A 22,101-nucleotide genomic window follows, 5' to 3' on the forward strand; every position below is an offset into this window, starting at 1 on the left:
CATATTAAGCCCACACACTCACAGACCCCATGATGATATTATTCACATTGAGTAGATAGCTGGTTAAAGGGAAATATAATCCTATAAAATGCAACTAGAGTTGTATGATCAAAACCCAGAAAAACACATTCTTAAGATTTACAAGCGACTCAAGAGGTTGCAGGAAATCTTTGATATAATTAAGAGAAGCAAGACAATTTAGTTGCAACTCTCTTCCAGACTGCTGGAATTACCTGCAAATTCTGTATAGGGTTCAAAACCCTGCTTTTGACATTACTTTTGATTTATTGTATGTTTTATAGGAAGTTTCTCCTTTCCTATTTAACAATCAGTATAAAGGAGGGCTTCTTGAAGTCAAAGTGCTAAAATAAAATTTCTAAGATTTGTTTTACTAGACATTAATGTATATGTTTAAAAGAAAAATGGATAGAAAAATGTTTTTCCACAAAGGAAAAAATACTGACAGAACTGTCCAGGACTGGAACACACTCAGTTCCAACTAGTGGCTCCTTTGGGTGGCTGTGTTAGCAGAAGAAATACCTGATGTAAGGATTAACCACTCCACCAAACCTCCAGCTGAATGGCAGACTCAAAAGAACAGCCAGTGCCAGACAAGAAGTTCAGCATCCTGTGAGATCAGGAACTCTTGTGAGAAGTCAGAACTTTATAAGAGGGCTAGGTGGGCAGCCAAGGATACTGAGGCTGACTAACTGCTCTCAGTTGCAGAAGTCAGGTGATGGGCAGAAGGAGGACCCAGGTGAACAAACACCCTTCGGCCTAAGGAGGAACAGACAAGGCTGAGCAGAGGCATGAAGCAGAGAAGAGGTAGCGGCTGCCAAATCCGCCTCCCCCCCCACACCCCGGAATCTACAAACCATAATCTACAAACCACCAGAGCCCCTGAGGATGGGCGGTTTATAAATCGAAATAATAAATAATGGAAGGCCCAGCATTAAAGTACCATTGAACATGAAAATTAGTTTTTAAAAATCCTAATTAATATAGATAGAAGGTTTATTGTATACAGCCATAGGCCATTACAAGTCACAAACAACAAACAGAACAGAAACACAAGTCTGAATAAAATTGATGTGACATGGTCAAAAGCATTAAAATTTAAAACTAGATACAGCCATTAAACCATTTCCAGTTGTCAAGTTCATATAGGGCAATAAAAGTATACACAGTTAAAACAGTAAAGACAATAAAAATCCCCAATGTTATCCCTTAAGTACAGCATTGGCCCGTATTTTTTTTGCAGCCAGGGCATATAAAGCCATTTTGTGGGATACATTAGCATCAGAGTCAGCAAATAAAATTGCAATCTTCTCAGGGTCTGAGTGGGTACAAAGGCTGGACAACATCTCAAAAAGAAATTTAGTCCTAGGTTGGACATACAATGGACAGTTGAGAAGCCTAATTAATATAAGGATCTGCTTACACTATATAATTATTGAAAGACTATATCAGAAAAAGCTCCATGGTATCAGAAAAAGCATCATGCATTCAAGCTGTGGTGGATACTCTGGTTGTTGGACTACCATACTGAGTTACCTCTCCTTTGTTGTGAATGGTCACTTTAATTAAATTGTATACATTCAAGCTTTGCATAGAAAAGTCATATATGTACTTCTTGTATTTCATAGCATTTTAGTCTAGTGTTTACAGTAGTTAGTTCTTTATATCCAAGTATACATCTGTCAAGTGAAAATCTGTTGCATGCATCTGATGAAGTGGCGCTAGTTGTCAAACACTTATGCCACAATAAATAAATAAGTCTTTCTGATGATGACACAAGACTTTGCTTGTTTTATAACAAACTAACTGTATAATCATATGCAGTTACTCTAGCCTAAATCCATTGAAGCTAGTGCTCTTAAACTGGAGTAATGCTGCATAATTTTGGATGTTTGTATGGTTGCTAATTTATAATAATCGTTTTATATATTTTAACTGTATGTGTCTATAATCCGCCCTAAGCCTGCTGGAAATGTGGCGAGGGTGGAATATAAATTGAAAATAAATAAAAATAAATAAAAAAATAAATAAGATTGCACTGTAATCCATTAGCTCTTCTGGAATCAGTTCTTTGATGTTGCTCTGTGTCACGAAGTGCATTCTGAAATGAACTTATGGCTATGAGGCAGAATAAGCTTGCTTTAAGTATGTAAACTTAACGCTTACCATATAGGGGTCCACAGATAGATAAAGTGTACGAACTTTTACTTGACCCTCTGACACTTTATCCTGTAGAGTGGCTTCTTCCATACGGAAGTTTTCTGCAACTGGCACGCCATTGACGCCTAGAATCAAGCAGATTTCAGGTTTAACTACAACTATTTAGCCCACAAATTGCTTTTCAAACTGTCTGCCCCATTGGTGTGTGTGCACGTGCGCATGTGTGTGTCACACCACTCACAAGAGACCAAAATACTACAAAAATATAAAGCTTTTCACTATCTTTTTTGCATAAATGACATACCCTAGGGCCTGCCTCACCCTATTTTCAATAATTGCCTCTCTTGCCTCCTTATCTTTCATCTCTATGACTTTCCCTTTATCTTTATACATGCTGAAAGTTTGTACTTTATACATCTTGCTGTCTGTCCTGCCACTCCTGCTGCTTTGGATCTCTCGTCTAGAGAGGAATAATTGGTTTTGTTGCTGAAATGCATATCTCAACACAAGACATCTCCTAAGTAGTGATTTCTAAAATTACTTCTAAATTGTACAAAATGCATCCAAATGGGCTGAGATTCTAACTGTGCTTCAGGGGAGAAAAGGAAAAAATAAAAGCTTTTGGATACTGCCAACTAATTAGCTTTAGAACTAGGAACTGAGAATTATTTTCATATATATTTTTCAATAACCTCAACAATGTAAGTGTAAAAAGTTGGAAAATACAACAATCAGCTTTAAAGAGAAGATGTCCACCTGTTTTAGAAACCTAACAGGAAACAGAGATTAACAGCTAGCCAAAAGGAAATGTGTAATTAACTCAGATTCTATAGTACAAAATTAAGAATGAGTTCCTGGTACAGAATCTGTACCTAGATTAAGTGATATGAATCACTGAGGCAAGTACAATTTATACTACTTGCAACATACTTGATTCCTTTGGACGACTTATTGTACTTTATTTCACAGATGATACTAATTAAAATGACTGCTTACGCTATTGCGTTTGTATACAAGCAAGCAAAACATTAATTCTCACTGATAACAGTGTTTTCAGAAGAATGCCTGCTATGTATGTCTTGCTGAAGACCTTCATAGGTAGTGAAGAGCTTTCCTTATAAGCCTACTAACATTACTGTAAAAAGCTCTCTGTAGAAATCTGACTGCTTGCTGTCTTGTGCAACCACACCAAACTCACAACTGTTCTGTGACAAGTAGAGACATACCAGGGCGTGAACTCAACACCACTCTTTGAATAATCATCAGTCCTCCAGCTGGGATACTGCACAGGAAGTCAGTTTTCCTGTAAAACAGAACACATTTGACACAGAAGGAGTTGCAACGTGCAAGTCTTAATTTTAAGAGAATCAGAAGAATAATGTATAATCAATGTCAAGACTACACATTAACCCCACACCTGTAGATTGTAGGTCACAGACACATTAGAATACAGACAACTGGTACTACAATCCTAAGCAAAGTTGTGGCCTTCTAAGCCTACTTAAGTCAGTGGGCTCAAAAGGTGCAACTCTACTTAGGACTCCAGCAAAGCAAATGTAGCAAAGCATGGCAGGGGTGCAAGGCCAGGGCAAATGTAGCAAAGCATGGCAGGGGTGCAAGGCCAGGGCAAATGTAGCAAAGCATGGCAGGGGTGCAAGGCCAGGGCAAATGTAGCAAAGCATGGCAGGGGTGCAAGGTTCTGCTCCTAATATTTGAAAGGATGTTAGTGGGAAATGAGTTAGCAAACACAGAAGGTGAGCAACAGATTGAAAAAGCACAAATTGTAGAGGAAAGTGGGAAATAGCTGAAGGTGCTAAAACATGTGAATAAGAACCTTGCAAACAAAAAATTATGTTAAAAATAATTTTAGCGTAAATATTAGCACTTTGCCATAATACATTTCACACTGCTTTTGCAATGGGAAAGTGTCCACGGTATAACTGTCTCCGTTTAGAGACATATCTGCAATCTGTGCCCTCTAATGGTGCCGGATTTTAATTGCCATAAAGCAGCATTGTGTTCAGAGCTGTGTTATGGGGAGAGACTATCCAAGCAGTAGATTTTTAACACACTACCTGCAATCCTAAATACTCTTAACAATGGGTAATTTGTTTTGAAATAACTGGAACTTAATTCTGAGTAACGAGATTCTGATATTGTAGTCCTACTCCTACAAATTTACAACCAGAAATAACTTTTATTCATATACGTCTTATCATCAATGGAACAAATCTATCTTGCTGTACTTTACAGGTAATTTAAGTAAGATTTAAAAGCGTGTTTACAGAACTGAGATGAATGAAACATAAAACAGGGATCCAGAGGCACCTCAAAGACTAACAAAATTTATTCCAGTATAATCTTTCTTGAGTCAGAAAAGCTCACTTCATCAGACACACTGAACTGTACACCCATTCAGTCAGTGATTTATAGTCACAACAGAAAGGCAGAAGATGTTTTGAAGAGAGGCTAGGATAAAACAAGACACAATAAAAAGAGTACTCAATTCACTCGACTGATGGCAGCCAGTATCAACTGTTGCTAGACAGGCAAAGTGGGATTAACATAAAATCTAGAGCAAAATAAGTAGATGCTACAGAAAGTTGCAAATGTACAGCTGTCATCTAAAAGAGGCGGGACATGCAAGGTGTCAGCACCTATAAAGAAAAGAAACCTTAAGTCCCTGAAATGCAATTGAATTATTTTAATTAACTATCCTGTCCTAAGTAGAAGATGCATCCCTCAGACTGTTCATGACAGTTCAGCCATTTTATTTGGAGATCTAACATTTGGAGAAACAAAAATTATGCCCAAGGTATGCTTATATTTTTAAGAGAAAATGTAAATATGTATTTATATAGCTGCACAGCATAAACATCCTCCTAAATATCTACAACACAGCAGCTAGTTGGAAAGAGAAGCAGAGATGACCAGAGAACCAATCCTGGTACGTTAGTAACACAAAGTGTCACAAGGCATTTAAATCATGCAACCTTTGAAAGCAATATACCGTTATGCATATTAGGAATAGGCACTCACTTTGGGCTTATGCAAACTATTTTTAGAGAGAGATGCTAAATGTAGAACCATGTTGCTTAAGTGCCACTCATTACATTCGAATGCATGCCATTTCTGATAGACTAGAAAAGTGCTAAAATATACAAAAGATTCAAATGCTCTGAGCTTAGCAACACAGAGAGAATGTAGAGTTTTAATCAGTAAAATTCAGCTGAAGAAGACAAGTTATGTAGCTATGAAAAGTATAATGATAGAGATTTTTACAAGTTGGGTAGCCGTGTTAGTTGGTCTGTAGCAGAGTCCAGGAGCACCTATAAAATTAACCAAATTTGTGGTAGGGTATGAGCTTTTGTGAGCCACAGCCATATCTGGAGAAGTGAGCTATGGCTCACAAAAGCTCATACCCTACCACAAATTTTCTTAGTCTTATAGGTGCTACTAGAGATTTTTACAGTTTTTACTTTTGAGGGTATTTTTTAACTTACTAACAATATTAGCAAATAATTACACTACCTATAGCAGTGCTTTATATGTGCGTGTGTTTAAGAGCTCACATTTTATTGACCTGGACTTGAGCGGTTTAGTTATTGCACTCAGACAGATATCGATAAGTTTCAGGGTGAAGGCTGAATAAGGTAATTTACTGGGTCCCTTTTAATTTCAGTGAAATACAGGGTGGCAGGGGGAAAGGACTGCACAAAACTTTCATGTAGGTAAAGAGGCAGGAATCCTCCTGTGATTCAGATCCAACCTACTCACTGAGGGACTACAGTCAAACAATCAAATAGGTCTCTGTAGTAGATTCAGACGCCAAAATCACCAATCCCCTTCTCATTCTGCTTCTTCTATGGAATTGCATGCAACTATAGGGCTGAAAATTAGATCTCCTTTTTATAGCTTACAGTGCTGTGATATTTAGGAGTAAACATGCCTTCATTTTAAATTTACTATCTCATCTCATTGAACTTGAGTTTTGAAAACTCGCACCATTTTTAAGCAGCCACTTGATCCCCAGTATTTAAAACAGTGTCCCCCAACAAAACACAACCAGACTTCAGGACCTCTAAATAATAAATAACCTTCAGACCTCTAAAGAACCTTCAGACCACAGGGACTTCTAAATAATAAACATTAGAGTATATTTTTTTTCTTCATGCCTTTTCATATATGCAAAAATAAAGCATGAATATTCATTTTCAGTGTCCCTTGTGTGAGAATGCTTTTTAATCATATGGGGCCTCTTAAACCGACATAGTTTGGTGCCTCATCGTGTTATATTTTGGTTCTGGGGCAAGATCTTGAAAAAACCTCCAGCTGATAATTTCAGACATGTTCTTTTTCCAGTGTGTTATGATTGTGGCATCAGACAGCAAGCTCGACCACTTCAAAAATATTATTATGTCATCAAAAATTGATACACCCTGGTTGCAATTACATTCTGAATTAGAGAAACTATGAATCAGTGAAACTGTGATCTAGGGCCATGTTTCCTGCAGGCTCTGTGGGTAGTACAACTAGAAAAGTAACCTCCACGTCCTATGAAAATGAGCAAGAAAGAGTTGATAAGTACAGAAAAACCTTAACAAAACATGGCATTTTCTTCCAGTTAAACATTTCATCTACATTCGTCACCAGGTTCAGAGATCCAATAGCATTTTATTGAAGCTGCATCAAAAGATGCAACCCACTTTCTTCACTGTTCCAACTTATGCAGAAAAGTACATCAAAGTCCCAAAATAAACCTGGGTAGAAATGCAGCAGTTGCTTTAGCACTGGATACTTGTTTTCTTGTACAGATACTCTCCACCAAAATTTCGTTCCGCTCTTAAACGGCAGGAATCGTGCTGGGGCGAAAACAAAGTTGCCAACTTCAAATTCACCAGGAAATCGGGAAAGGAGGCTAGATTGGAGTCTATATATTTTACCGAAGAACTTTCTGCAAAGTGAGGGATTGAAAAGGACCGTTTACACCAGACCCCGTTTTCCATCCTGGTTGTAAAGAAGCCGCATCCATACTCACCACCACCAGGCCTGCCTTTCACCCGCCCTTCAGCGCCGAGTTCTACAGTTTAGCCGAAGAGTTCGAGAGAGTCCCTCAGCATGTGCCTAGACTCTCTCTTAAAAGGGTTACCCAGGCAGCAGTGGGGCCGTTTAAACGGGCAATGCAAGGAAGGAACTTTCGCCGCTTTCATTCGGAGTTGAGTTAATACCTAGGAGCAGCTTCCATTGTACTGCTTGTAATTCAGGATGATGATTATAATGAAAGCAGCTCACCGCTGCCCACGCTTCAGAGGGTGTGTGTATTATGCGCCGTCAAGTTGTCTCCGACCTATGGCGACCCTATGAATGAAAGACCTCCAAAACGTCCTGTTATTAACAAAATCAAAAAGAGTCCAGTAGCACCTTTAAGACTAACCAACTTTATTGTAGCATAAGCTTTCGAGAATCACAGTTCTCTTCCTCTGATGCATGGAGGGCAAGAAGAAACCAGTCAGATATATAGGTGGAGAGGGGAGGGAGGAGTAGATGTAAACAGTAGCTTCTGATATGGAGATCAGTTTGCTTCTGTTAAGGAAGTCAGTGAGTGATTCCGCATACACTGGATAATGCGCTTCCAATCCTCTTTATAGATCTTTTGGAACGGATTTTTTTGTGTGTGGAACAAAAAATCCACCTCAAACGACTGATAAAGTGCATTGAAAGTGCATTATCCAATGTGTGCGGAATCAGCCACAAACAGGCTTACTCAGATCCTACAAACTGGAGTACACTGCTTCTTTCATTGAGTCAAGCCATCTCGTTTTAGGTCTTCCTCTTTTCCTGCTGCCTTCCACTTTTCCTAGCATTATTGACTTTTCCAGAGAATGTCGTCTTCTCATGATGTGATCAAAGTATGATAGCCTTAGTCTTGTCTTTTTACTTCTAGGGAGAATTCAGGCTTGATTTGATCTGGTATCCTTATTTGTCTTTTTGGCTGTCCATGGTATCTGCAAAACTCTCCTCCAGCACCACATTTCAAATGAATCAATTTTCTTCCTGTCAGCTTTCTTTACTGTCCAACTTTCACATCCATACATGGCAATGGGGAATACCAGAGGATACTGCACAACATTTTTAAAAGAAATGCTTTTTGATCTGCAAGCCCTGTAATCTGAAATGTGTAGCAGAAGAGTGAAATAATAGTTTTGTGAAATGCTTTCTCTACATGCACAGAGGCACTCTTTATTATACCACCCACTTGTTTCATTCCAGGGCTAATCCCCGGGCATCAAAAGTTTCTTAGGTTAAATATCCTTAATGAGACCTGTCTCAAAGTTAACTAATTTATAACTTCTTGTTTTCTAACAAGCCTTCTCTATGCAAACATAGGTAGAACAGGGTGTATATTTATTTATTAATACATTCAAATTATAAACTATAAACATCTTGATTAATATTATATCTTACTCTCTAACATACTGTACCTTTAAGACTCATTCTAGATAATGCCAATAAAATTACAGACGAGTATGTAATTTCTGGGAAATATTATCTGGACTGGTCTAAGTGTTATCTTTTATGTCAGGAATTCTTTGAATCATGTATTCTATTGGTCAATTTGTTTATTTTTAAAATATTTTATCTCATTACAGTTTCTACCTCATGTAAGTGGGAGGCCCACCTGGGCTGCCAGTGAAACACCACTACTTTTTCCATTTTTTCACCATCTCAGGGAGGTGGGGAGGGGAGGGCAAGCCCCAAGGAGCTCTCACTTCTGGCTCCAAGAATCAGACAAGAGCCACTCTTACAGTTATGCCTTCAGAAGGGTGCTTCCTTTCAATTAAAAAAAACAGAAGTTGAGCTATATGGATATCTGACTTCTGCCAGCTGAGGACATACTACATGCATCTGATTAAATGAACTGGTCTATAAAGATTTATGACACAACACAATCCTAAACAGAGTTGCACACTTCTAAACCCATTTACTTCAATGGATTTAGGAGTCATTCTGTTTAGGATTGCCCTGTAACTTTGTTAGTCTTTAAAATGCCATGAGTCTCCTTGTGTTTTTGCTGAGATTAACTGGCATGGCTGCCCTTTTGGATGAATATGGTGCCTCTGACAGGGTTGCTCTCTCCAAGGGTGGGAAGGGACTTCCAATGACTGTGCTCATTCTCAGCTTATGTCTTTCTTGGATGATGTAATTACTACATGAATAACATTCAATAGCTCTTTAATTTGCAGGCCTTTAGGGGTAGGCCACTTCTCATTTTAGAAATGGGAGCTCCAGCATCAGTAAGACAGAGGGGAGAGAATTGGGTGAGCACTAAAGAACAGAGAAGTGTGCCATTTTCTGATAGACCTGATGTAACGGATATCTTACCTATGTCTTTACCAAAGCTCCCACCATCTCAAAAGAAAGACTCCTCTTTACTCCTGGATAACTTTCAGCAATCACTAAGACCTGTCAAACAGATACTGCTCTTTGAACAAGTTCTGCTTATCAGTACATTATTTATAGGGTCCTTCTTGCTTTGCTTTTTCTCATCAAAGTACAGACACCTTCTAGAGTTTATTTATTTCCTTTATTGAAATTACACTCTAGTTTTTTAATGAAGCAAAATATCAAAAAAATATAATCAGTAAAATAAATCCTACCAAAATAGAACACAAAAAATTAATAAGAGTTAGGTTCGCTAACATTTCCTAATTAACTCTAAGTTTAAAACAAAGTTTCTATGAAATGCATTAAGATTCCCATAGCATACAAATACAAAGGTAAGATTCTCACCTAGATTCTCATGAGATTTCTTCCAATCAGAACTCTAACGTACTACCTAAATTTGAATGTTTTATAGGTTATCTTATGCAAATATCTAAGATCATTTTCATGTGATAGTATAGATAAGCTATGATTGGTTTGATGCTTAATTAAATATCCATATTTTCTATTGTATAACTTTCTAATTAGCCCAAAAGTGACATTATATCCAACTTGCAAAACAAAATTATAAATCTGTGAGAAGTGACAGAAAGAGAAGTTGGTAGGTCACCATTGGTCCATTCTGTGATTGGAGAACATTAATCTAGATAGAGTCCACAATTTTTAATTGGCTGTCAAAGATGAAAGCAACACCTGTTGTAGTTAACATTCTGAAAAAAACTCAAGACAGTTCATGCAAAGTGCAGAACATTTAGAATACATGTATATTGCTGTGTATTGCTTAGCGCAATGTGCATTTTAATCTATATTACTGCAACACTGCTTCAGTTTTTCTAAGAGCCAAGCATTCTTTTTTGTCAATCAGCACAACCCCTTTAAAGATGATCTTGGGAATCTACATGCCTTACAAAATAACACTGTGCCTACTGTACAAACTGTAACTTCTACAACAGTATTTTTCCTGTTTCCAGTAATCGCTTTTGTGTTTTCAGTAAATAGAAAATACTACCTGAGTATATATGGATTGACCATTATTACCGTTCATTTGAAAGAATTATGGTCTGGCAAATATACAAGCTTTGCAAATCATAGCAACAGAGAGGACAGCATGGCAACAACAGCTGCAGCAATGAAAAGAAAAGGCAGATGGGTATAGAGGGGGAAATTAAGGGAATGGAGAGGTTGTTAGCGAGGAAGCGGTGCAAGAATTAATGCCAGCAACATGATTTACAGTAAGTAACAAACTCTTCCATTTATCTCTTTTAAGTTAAATAATCACTATGTTGGAATAAGTATGGCTGTGCGGGGGCTAGATTCTTAAGGTAAATACAAGTTCTGTCTACATTTAAGGAATTAGTATTTTGAACACTGCAATCAATTAAGCAAGAATTTTCCTACAGTGTACTGTGCCATCTTTTCTCTGGTTATACTGCAGAGGTAATATTGCAGCATTGTCCAGGGGTCACATTAACCTGGCAATAGTGCTGGACATCTTGAACTGGCCCTGCAGTGGGGTTATCATCCCCTCCTTTGCCAGTTTTAACTTTTAAGATAAATTTTCATTTCATACATGAAATGTTTGAATGGGATGGACTGGTCTGTTGCCCTCCTTCATTTTAGAATATGCCCTTTTGAAATACAACAGGAACCATGTGATTGTGGGTAAGCAGGAAAATAGCTTCGACTAGGCAACAGAGAGTACAATGAGTTCTGGCTTCAGGCGATGAGGGCAATATCCAGTCTATAAGATGCGCAGTTTGCCCTAGTAACTTAACATTTGTAATCTTTTGAGTGGTCAAAAGCATGGGAGAAATATGCTGCCAAGTGACCAAATCAGTTTTCAGATCTTTCCAGTGCAGAAGATAGTTCTGGTCAGTTGTGTGCTTGATGATGCCATCCTAAACAGAATTATACCCTTCTAAGTCCATTGACTTCAGTGGATTTAGGAGGGTGTAACTCTGTTTAAAGTGGCAGTATAAGAATCTCCATATTAGCACTAGGGTGCAATAAGCATCTCTGCCAACGAGGCTTCTGAGGAGAAAGAGAAGCAAATACATTCTAATCCTCCCATAAGGACCAGAATATTTCTGTCTTGGTGTTATTTCCATATCACACTCCTGTGGTTTTCATCACAGCTTGTGCTATTCAAATATTTCACTTCTAGAAGCCAAGCCAAGGAATTGTTGTCTATTTAATCTTGTTAGAAGGCAAGCTACATACTTTCTCATATGTTCCTGTAAAACCTTAAGAGATGCCATTCTTCCAATATGTGGAAAGCTTAATTCAGATGCTCCCCATGTTTACTGGCAGTCTCACTAAATTTAACCACTCTCTGGCACTTTCACAAAAACTGAATGACTCAGCATAAATCTGTCTGTTTCCTTTTTATAGGCCAAATATGGGGCCATTTGATACATTCTTCTTTTGCTAGCCTAATCCATGTACTTGTAGTGGGAGAAACAAAAATTGCTCTTCAAACATGATCATCTACATTAATTTTCTCCCTTAATTTAAGGGAGCACACGCTACACAGTCTGCTGTGTAAACAGTTTACTGCAACTGATTTGAAGCTAATAGCTTGTAATGGAGGGATTATGCACAGACAACCTGGCAAAATTTAGATTTGTAAAAGCTTCTCCCTCTGCAGTGTAGGAGGCCAGTTAGATTGGTCTATCCTTGGAGGCTGATAGGTACTGAAGGTGTCATGACAGTCCTGGGGGATTCCCATCTAACATAGCTGGCATTCCTGTCAAAATACAGACTGAGCCCTAAAATAGGAAGCTGGCCTGGACAGCTGATGCTATTACTCCTAGACACCTTCTCCCAACAGTTGAGTGTGGGAGAGAGAAAATGGTTTCTTGAAAAATTGCATACGTCTCAGCTATCTGGAAGGAGGCAGTTCCAAGACTTTTTAAAAAGCCCACCCTAAACTTTCATTTCCCCTTAACTTTTGGCTGGTTATTAAACTCTACTATTGATGTAATGATATAACAACAATAAATAATAACATTTAATTTATGTATCATCTTTCAGGCCAACAACACCCCCTCAGAGTGATTTACAAAGTATGTTATTATTATTTCCACAACAATCACCCTGTGAGGTGGGTGGAGCTGAGAGAGCTCTGGAACAGCTATGACTGACCCAAGGTCACCCTGCTTGCTTCAAGTCCAGGAGTGGGGAATCAAACCCAGTTCTCCAGATTAGAGTCCTGCCACTCTTAACCACTACACCAAACTGGCTCCCCTCCTGCCTGTGAGCATGCTTCTTTTGGCATCCATCCAGATGCCACTGGTTCTCTCTGTTCTGGGCAACTTCCCAGGAAGTCCCAAGAAAGTGGGGGCTCTTGCCCTGATTGGTCTGCCAGCATGATCCACACTGAAGGGCACACTCTTCCACCAGTCTGCTTCCTGCTTGTGAAATTTCCACAGGTATATGGTTGTCCCTTGTTGGAATCAGATTCAGAATGTTAAACTTCGAACTTTGCTGATTTAGCAAAGCGATTCCTGTATTTTTAACTGGATACTATGCATATAACTGGGAAGGTAGGAAAGCTGTAACCAAGGTGAATCAATTATTTTCCTCTTGCTTTCCTAATTTTATTTTTTACAGTATCAGTCAAAATATGCTCTTCTCTTTTAGTTTGCTGTTAGAAAGAGGTCTCTGGTCCTAACGGTCAAAAAGTTAAATCTTTGTTAGCTCACAAAACTGAGTAGGGATCTGTTTGGTCAGAGGAACAGCATGCAAGGCGCAGGAGGTCTGGGGCTGCTGAATCTATAGGTGGAAGAGGAGCTGGATTATACAAGGCCTGTCCAACCTTCTTCCATTCACCGCGCTAGGAAGTGACGCCGTCCCAGAATTCTAGCCAAAGACTCAAAATTGGAGTTGTTTTGGTTTGGGGTGGAGTGGAGTGGGGGGCTCGGCGGCTGAGGCGACCTTGCTTGTGGTGCGGACTTAGTGAAGCACAGCTGACGTGCAGCGCCTTGGGAGATTAAAGGTAAACCGTGGGTGAAACAGAACCTTCGGAACTGGGACTGGACGCTCGATTCATTTCCGTGTCGTTTGCTTCCTAGATTGACTGGCCGATCTATTCCTTTCTGCTGCCCCAACCCTCGACCCACTCGGAACTTCGCCAAAGTTAGAAGACAAAGCGATGCGGGGGCGGGGGAGGTCTGCGTGCATGTGTAGAACGGGAGCGAAAGACTGCCGGTGGCAGGCGGGCGGCGCGGTTTCGCCTTTTGCAAAGTGACAGCAGCAGCAGCAGCAGATTGCGTGCTCAGGGGTCAGAGTCCAGTTTTCTGCGCCAGGGTTCAGCAGCAAGACCGCAACGGGAGCTTGTGATTTGCTGCTGTTGCTTCTGCTCTGGAACTGCCTGCAAGCCCGCCTTTGCGCTACGAGGGCACTCTGCGATTTATCTCTGGTCAACGGCCTGGCGCGCAAAACAGAAGATTCTTACTTCCCTGACCCTGCTGTGTACATAGAGTTTTTACTGGTCGTTTGCTGCAGACATTGCAGCCTTAGCTGGGCCCCAGCTGTTGGGGGTGGGGGGTGGGGAGAGTCGTGGCTCTTCTAAATTCGGCAGAGCTCCTAGGAAGGGAAGAGAAAGATCCAGGCCTGGTAACAAATAGTGAAGCAGTCGCTTCAGTTTGCAAAGACCAGGCATGCCCTTTGGGGTTTAAACCGGCGTCCCCCAAGCCTCGCCGCCTAGGAAAAAATGTTTAGGACAAAAGCTTGTTTATGGCTTACGACAGATGTTCCATACCAAATATTTCTTCATCTTCTAACCGAAAAGGACGGGTTCTTTGGCAGTTTATCGATAAAGATGTCCAAACACCCACGGACATATGTGATTGTGCCTTACATAATACCCGTAAATCTGCTAATAAGCCTGGGTGAATATTTATTTTTGATTTATAAAGCCATGTAGGCTGCGCGTTACAGATTTCCCCCCTCATTTTCTGTTGCTGTTTGTTTTGAAAGTCCGAGAATATAGAAAACCCTATCTCAGTACGAAGGCTGTTTATGCATGCTCTGCAAAAATAAAAAAGAAACCCCAATCCACCGAAGGGAAAGTACTAAAAGAACAAACAAAAAGTTACCGCTGCACAAGCTGGGAACAAATTGTTCAGACCTTTTACACACGTGACCGTTTACACCCCTAATTCCCATGAATTTCGGTGCGGCTTTTAAGTAAGACTGCAAGTAGGCAAGACTAGTCAAGGTTAAGTTGAGCCTCCTTGTGAAAGAAAAATCTGATAAACATCCTTACTCAGGGTTTGCATACGCTTTGCAGACCTGTGTAAACACCAAGCCACCTATAGCCTCTCTAGCTGAAAATGGCAAAATTGTGTGTGAGTGTGCCTAGAAACTAACACCGATTTTGCTTTATGGTAAATTCAGTATCTGCAGGAGTTGGAATTTGACCAGAAGTTTCACTTTGGTGGGGTTGTGGCTTGTAAACTGCACTCGAGTTTCAGAAAGAAGGGCCCACTATAAATAATGAAAATAAAATAAAGATTCATGCACAGATGGCGTTTTATCTTTTTACCCTGTGCAGTTATTTTATAGGAATACATTAAACAGTCAGAGGTTTGTTCAAAATTTTTCTCGGAACTGATAAAAAGTACATTTTGACAAAGACTAACTAGATAATGTTCTTCATGTTGAGCTGTAAATTCTTACAGTGCAACCCTGAACAGAGTTACTCCAGCTTAAGCCCATAGACTGGGGTAACTCTGTTTAGGATTGCACTGTTCGTTGCCCAGAAGTATAGGATCCTATTTGGAGTCTTACCAAATGGCTTGGAATAAAAACAATAACGAGAGGCAGGGTGTACATTGAAGGATGTGCTTGCAGTTCCAAAAAATGAATGGAAGGGAGGGGGGGGGGAAGACTGAGCAAAAATTTGGTATGACTATAAAAGTCCTAGCTATAAGACAATGGAGAGAAAAGTTCTCTAGGAAAATCTGCAGAGGAGTTTGAAAATAGGATTATTGAACCCTGAAAGCAATTATGTAGATTAAAAGCTTGGGGTTTCTCCCTATCAGATACAGCATAACTTCCAGGATAGATCTTAATTTGTTGGGAAGGGGAAGGAATTGTAATATAGTAACACCCCTTTATATTTTGGTTTCGGTTTTTGTTTGCCTAAATAAGTGAAAACAAAGGCCACAGTATAAAGGAACATACATGTATTCAGTAGCAGTTGCTGTCCAGCAGTAGAGTTGTCCTGAGCCTAAGTGTCATGGCCCAATCTGGAACTGATGAGTCTGAGGGCTCCTCCAGAGGAGAGGAGCCTCGCGTAACCAGCCAGGACTCCTCAGGAGAAGAGGAACCCTGTATAGCCAGCCATAGCCCTGGCCAGCAGCTGAGGCAGAGGCCCCAGTGCCCTCCACACCCAATACCACAGGGGAAGCCCAGCCAGGGACATCCAACACCACAGGGGAACCCAGCCAGAGGCTCCCCCCCCCAGGTTCATCCACACCCAAAGAGCGCTGCAGACAGAAACAGAGGCTAGAGCTGCAGGAGAGATGGTGCAGAGCTTGCCTTCTGAGCCGACACCAGCTGCTGGAGTCAAGGATGAGTTGCATCAGGAGTGAACCCCAGCAGCTGGCTGCAAACCATGTCTGGCTATAAAAGCCAGTCCGGAGGAACTGCCAGGCATGAAAGCGAAGTGTTACCTATCTGCAACCACTCTGTGTCTCGTGTCCCGTGCCCACTCCTAGACCTGACACTATCGGTAACTGACCTTGGACTGGACTTGACCTGGATTTTGCATTCTGGACACACCCCTGGCGTTTTACCTTGTGCTCTGATTACAGATTGGATTTAGCTTTTGAATCTTGAACTCCTCTTTGGCTTCGTGTTGGTGCTTAGACTTTGACCATTCTGCTTGGGCTGGCCCAGCCCATGACACTAAGAGTCACTTTGCATATTACATCATTCGCTGGTATACTTCACCAACCTGCATTGTACACATACAATGTAAAGTATGAAATTTGTGCTATCACATATTGGCTAAATTGCAGCTTTGGCCTGGGTGAGGTGCTGGCAGAGCATGTACTTTGCATGCAGAAGGTCCCAGGTTCTATCTCTGATAGCTTAGTAGATGATGTGAACATCTGCCAGGCAGAATAGACAGTGCTGACCTTGACTCAATGTAAAGTGGGTTCATGTGAACTGCTTGATACCTGGTTCTAACTTCATCTCAGCCACAAGGTCTCTAGTTGTTTGTTGGCACACCACTAGCCTAGCTCCCCATCTGCAATGTGCTGATAACATTGATTTTATTTGTTTTACACAGAGCCTATGTAAATAAGGGATTTATTTATGTATTTATTTTATTCACGTTATTTATAGTCACTTAAGGCAGATTACAAGTTTAACTCAATACGATCAACTACTAAGGCATTTAATAAACAATGCCATAGGGCATGCAAATAAAAATGTGCAAAAATTTGAAAACAAGCAGAAATCCAATCTTGAGCTGAAACATTGCTGAAACTGGGCATAAGTAATTAAACATGATGTATTAACACAGTGCATAAACCACCCAACAGGAACATACTTACAGCAACAGACAATATACAGGAGTATAATATATAGTCCCTATCTCTTTACCTGTGCATCTCTTTGAACTATTTCCTTATAGTACAGCCTTCCTACCCATGTGAAAAAGTCCTTCTGAATAATTCAGTTTTGCACAGTCTGTGAAAAGCCAGAAGAGTGGGAGCCCTCCTAATCTCATCAGGCAGGCCGTGCCATAAGACGAGGGCCACAGCAGAGAATGCATGTGTGCAGGCAGTTGTTGATTTTGCCCATTTGCAGGGTGGCATCTGCAGAAGGCCCTGTTCAGATGAGCAAAGCCTTGAATGGACCCTGGTAACTGATGAAGTAACTGCAGAATGGAAGTAATACGCAAGTTCTGCCTAGCTCCCGGTAATAATTGAGCTGCCGCATTCTGTACTAACTGGAATCTCCGAGTTGACTTTGATGGGAGACCTATGTAGAGTGCATTACAGTAGTCTAGTCTCGATGCCTATCCTGGCTGCTAAAATCATGTAAAGACCACATAAATGAGTCCTTGATGTCTATTATAAATCAGTCACTAACTCATGGCACCTTCCCCTTGACATTCAGAGAGGTGGTTATTCGCCCACTACTTTAAAAAAAAACATTCCTAGACAAAATATGTAGCCAGTTATTGCCTAGTCTCTAATCTGCACTTTCTGGGCAAAGTGACTGAGAGAGCACAGTAGCTGACCAATTCCAGGTCTTCTTGGATAACTCTGGTGCTCTGAACTCTTTTTTAGTCTGGTTTCAGGCTGGGCTGCAGGATGAAGACAGCTTTAGCGGATGATCTCTGAATGTAGACCTCCATCTGAATGTCAATCCTCTTGGATCTATCTGCAGCCTTCGATACAGTAGGCCATGCCATCCTATTAAGGTGCTTCAAGGCAGAAGTAGGTCTCAGGGGATGTGCCTTGGACTGATTTAGATTGTTCCTCATGGAATGGACTCAAAGGGTTTGCTGCTGGAGACCAGCTGTCTTCACTCTAAGAATTATCTTGTGGGGTTCCACAGGGCACAACCTTATTCACCATGCTATTTAACCCATATGTAAAGCCTTTAGGAGAAATCATTTGTAGCTATAGAGCTGGATGTCATCTATCTGTGGATGACAACCAGCTCTATATCTCACTATTGAAATCCCCTAGTGATGCAGTAGAGGTTCTGAGTTGCTGCCTGACAGTGGTGGTCAAATGGCTGACAGCGAACAAATTGACAGAACCCAGACATGACGGAAGTGATACTGGTTGTGAAGGCAGATATTGAAGGACATTGTGCTTCCTCACTTTCAATGGGGTTCAATTGACTTTTGAGACTTGGTTAAGAGCCTACGGGTTATTTTGGATCCAGTACTGCTGCTAAAAAAGCAAGTTAACGCTGCTGCAAAAAGGCTTTCTTCCAATTCAGCCTAGCCTGGAAGATGGCCCCCTACCTTGATTTTAGCAGCCAGGATAGGCAAGGATCCAGTGTACAAGTTCTGGTTGCCATGATTGTGCATCTCTGTAGTCACTCTGGAACTTCCATTTCTCCACCTTCCCAAGCAGCCATTTCCTCCAGGGGAACCTGATCTCTGGAGGATCTGGAGATCAGTTGTAATCCCAGGAGAACTCCAAGCCCCATCTTGAGGTTAGTAACCCTCCACACGGCAATATGAGACTGTGCAGTAGGGTTGCCAACTGGCCAGGGGGGACACTCCCCTCCCCAAAGGCCTAGTCTGTCTCTTGTGTCTTTTGCAGAAGTTTTATAAGAAGAAATCAGCAGGTGCAGCTTTTCATATCATGGCACCAAACATGATGTAGCTTGTTACGTAACTAGATACTAAACTGTTGTTACAGACACAGTGACAGGATCCAGTTCAAAAATCTGGCAACCCTATCATACAGTGGCTGTTACAGAGCAAATGTGGGCCTGGACCCACCCTACAGCAGGTGCTTCAGGGGCAGTCATCTATCTTGGATGGCTGTAGGGTTGGTAAAGAGTTTTCAGGGGGGCAGGATGAAAGAGCTGAGTGAATGTTTCAAACACTCAGAGGCAAGGTTAGTTCTGTCACAGGTTTGAGTGGAAGTTTTTTCTGTTTTGCCCCCACTTGTGTTGTATACTGGGGGTTGGCTTGTTATGGCTTGGGTTTTCCATGATCCATAAGTTAATGGAAGAGACTGCAGGCTGATAAAAGGCAAAGAGGGAGTGAGACATAAACTTGTGTCCTGCCCTAGACTGATATCCAAAAATTCTGGGGCAGGCAGCACGATATGCGTAAGGATTTTCCAGAATAACACCAATACTTAGAGTTGCCCACTCTGGGTTGGAAAATTCTTGGAGATTTGGGGGTGAAGTTTGGGGAGGGGAGGGAGTTCAACAGGGATTTGATGCCATAGAGTTCACCTTCCAAAGCTGACATCTTCTGCAGAGGAACTGATCTCAGTAGTCTGGAGATCAGTTGTAATTCTCCATGCCCCACCTGAAGGTTGGAAGCCCTACCAGCACCTCTTGAAATGGAGACACCTCTTACTGTATTGTATGACAGGTTGCATTGAACCTGGAGTGAGGATCCATGTGATGGGATTTCAGATAGTGAAGGGTGCTCAGTGTTCTGTATTTTATAAGACTGTTGGCCATTTGAATGGCATTTTCTCTGATACTCAGACAATGTTAATTTTCTGCCTATGAAACTGTCATAATTTACTTTAACCTGTGCAAATTGCCAGGCCTCATACATCTGGCCTTTTGGTGAGGCCCTCAGGTTGGAGGGTGCAGTTTCCAGACAGGTTTAGGTCTCAGCGTGCTTCTTGCTCGCTTGCTTGCTTTCGTCAGGTTTAGCAACTAGTCTGGGAGAATGACATTTGCTGAGAAATGCATTACAGAGCTGAGGAAACGCCCCCTTCACCACCCAGCAGTCAGATACAGTCACAGTTACTGTATTTCAGAGACGTTTATGAGGACTTACAGTGTCATGTATTTTCAGTTTTATTTCTGGTTCCACATGCATGGAGATTAGGAATAGCAGTTTTAAGTGGGAAAGAAATGATAATTTGAGGCAACCAGGTAGCAGGGGATATATATGCTTATCAGATATGCATTTAAAAACTTGTAAGTATGTATATTGACTTAACCTCTGTATTAGAAAATTTTAAAATTACAGCTGATGATGGTTTTGTATGCTTTAACACTGATTAGTAAAATGAAGTCGACAGGTCCATTTTATAAGCGGAGTGAATTCAGAGGAACTAAAGATCAACCTTTTATCGATTTCAGTTCTATAAATAACTTGCTCAGTATTGTATCCTTGCACCAGTGCAGAGGTTTGAAGATCAGGGTCGCCTCATCAGTGCTTGTTGCCTTCAGATCATCCCACTTAAAAGGCACTGTGATTAAATAGGTTCATCTGTATTCAGAGGCTATATTTTAGTGATAGTTTTACAATGGAAAGGTTGTTATTCTGTAACAAGAAACTTCTGCCACACCCTTTGCTTATGATCTTGGGTCATTCACATGTCACCGTGTTGAAGTTTTTTTATATATATAAGAGGTTTTAATTACATGTTTTAGATTTTTAATGTGTCTGTTTCAAGTTAATATTAAGCCATGTTACTGGAAATCGTTGTACAGAACTATAGGAAGGGTTAAATGAGTAGCTTTGCAGTCACGATGGAGACCCCTTGATAGCCCTGTACATACAACCCCTCTGCATGCTGACTTAACAGCAGGCCTGAATGATGGACAGCAGGCATGAACATAGTTGGCTCTGCCTGTGTGACTGCCTGGTGGGTGTATCAAGATATGATAGAGATACAGGCTTCCTTACACAGAGACATTTTTTTCACCTTTGCTTCCAAACAGGAATGCTCTTTTTTGGAGCACGCACAGAACACTTGTCTACATTCCAGGTTTCCCCCATCCTCAGCATGCTGTTTCTTAAACATTCTTTACTACAATCTTTGCAGAAAGAATGCAGTCTGGGCAGAAGGGAGTGCATTGCTGAAGGCCCTGCCCATATTGTTGCCATTTTCCTTCTGTCATGGCCCCTGCCACACCACCAGATGGCTTTTGATTTTTTAAAAGCCCTCAAAAAGCCTTGTGGTGACACAAGAGGAAACAAATGCAAGGAACTATGGCAGCTGATGGAAGGAAGTGTATAGAAAACTCCAAGGTAGATGCTCGTTGCCATTGCAAATGTGTTTGGATTCAAAGTGGCAATGAATGCAAAATGGAGAATTCTCACCTTTTGACTGCAGCCACAGTTAATCTAGATAGCTGAACAGTATACATGAAGAAGCTTCTATGTTAATTTTGAAATCAATCTTGCTCATGTTGCTAAAATGGTTTTTTATGTAGGAATGATATGTTTTTTCTTCATAAGCAATTGTTTCTTTTAAAAGCAAGTAATGAAATCTTGTTATTTTCCCATACCTATTATCCACGTACCAGAGAATCATGCCAAAAATGGTATCTCCTTCTACTGGAACTTCATAATAAACTTAAGTAGATATTGCATACTCAGAGGTTCGGTTTAAAGAAAAGCTCTGAGTAGTGGCAGTGGAAAGAGAAGCACAGATAGGTAGTAGGTAAGAAGCAGTGAGGTGCCCTACCTGGATCCACAACCTGGGCAAAACAGTCAGTAGCTGAGAGAAATGTTCTGTGGGCATGTTTCACCATATGTGGTGACTGTAGCATTAGGATAAGGTTGCTTCACTGCAGTAAATAAAAAGATCAGCTGCTAGCCAATATAGGAAGGAACACAGGACAGAGGTCAAATTCCATCACCTTCCCTCATTGCTTACTTGCTGCTACTAGCATACTTAACTATTTGTGGCTCAGAGCTCCAGACAACCATCTTGCCTGTCCCTGGAGAACAAGGCTTTTAACAGCAAGAAACACATAGGTGGAGCAGGTACATTTTTACTTGAAGAGAGG

The 22,101-nt window shown here is 40.8% G+C and overlaps 1 protein-coding gene across 3 annotated transcripts in view; it reads right to left on the minus strand.

The window, feature by feature from the left end:
* PTGR2 (prostaglandin reductase 2) overlaps positions 1–21,858 on the minus strand; it is a 44,663-nt gene extending 22,805 nt beyond the window's left edge. For 2 of the 3 annotated variants that reach the window (XM_054970721.1, XM_054970719.1), the window contains exons 1-3: positions 7,217–7,295; positions 3,405–3,481; positions 2,185–2,303 (exon numbers count right to left, since the gene is read on the minus strand). In XM_054970721.1, the coding sequence (XP_054826696.1) occupies positions 2,185–2,303; positions 3,405–3,441 (156 nt within the window). In that variant the 5' untranslated portion in view covers positions 3,442–3,481; positions 7,217–7,295. Of the gene's footprint in view, positions 1–2,184; positions 2,304–3,404; positions 3,482–7,216; positions 7,296–21,776 lie in introns of those variants that run through there. The other variant, XM_054970720.1, reaches the window with a different exon arrangement.
* Positions 21,859–22,101: the final 243 nt, after the last annotated feature.

The sequence above is a fragment of the Eublepharis macularius genome, chromosome 2 (genome assembly GCF_028583425.1).
Source record: "Eublepharis macularius isolate TG4126 chromosome 2, MPM_Emac_v1.0, whole genome shotgun sequence".
NCBI classification, from domain to species: domain Eukaryota; kingdom Metazoa; phylum Chordata; class Lepidosauria; order Squamata; family Eublepharidae; genus Eublepharis; species Eublepharis macularius.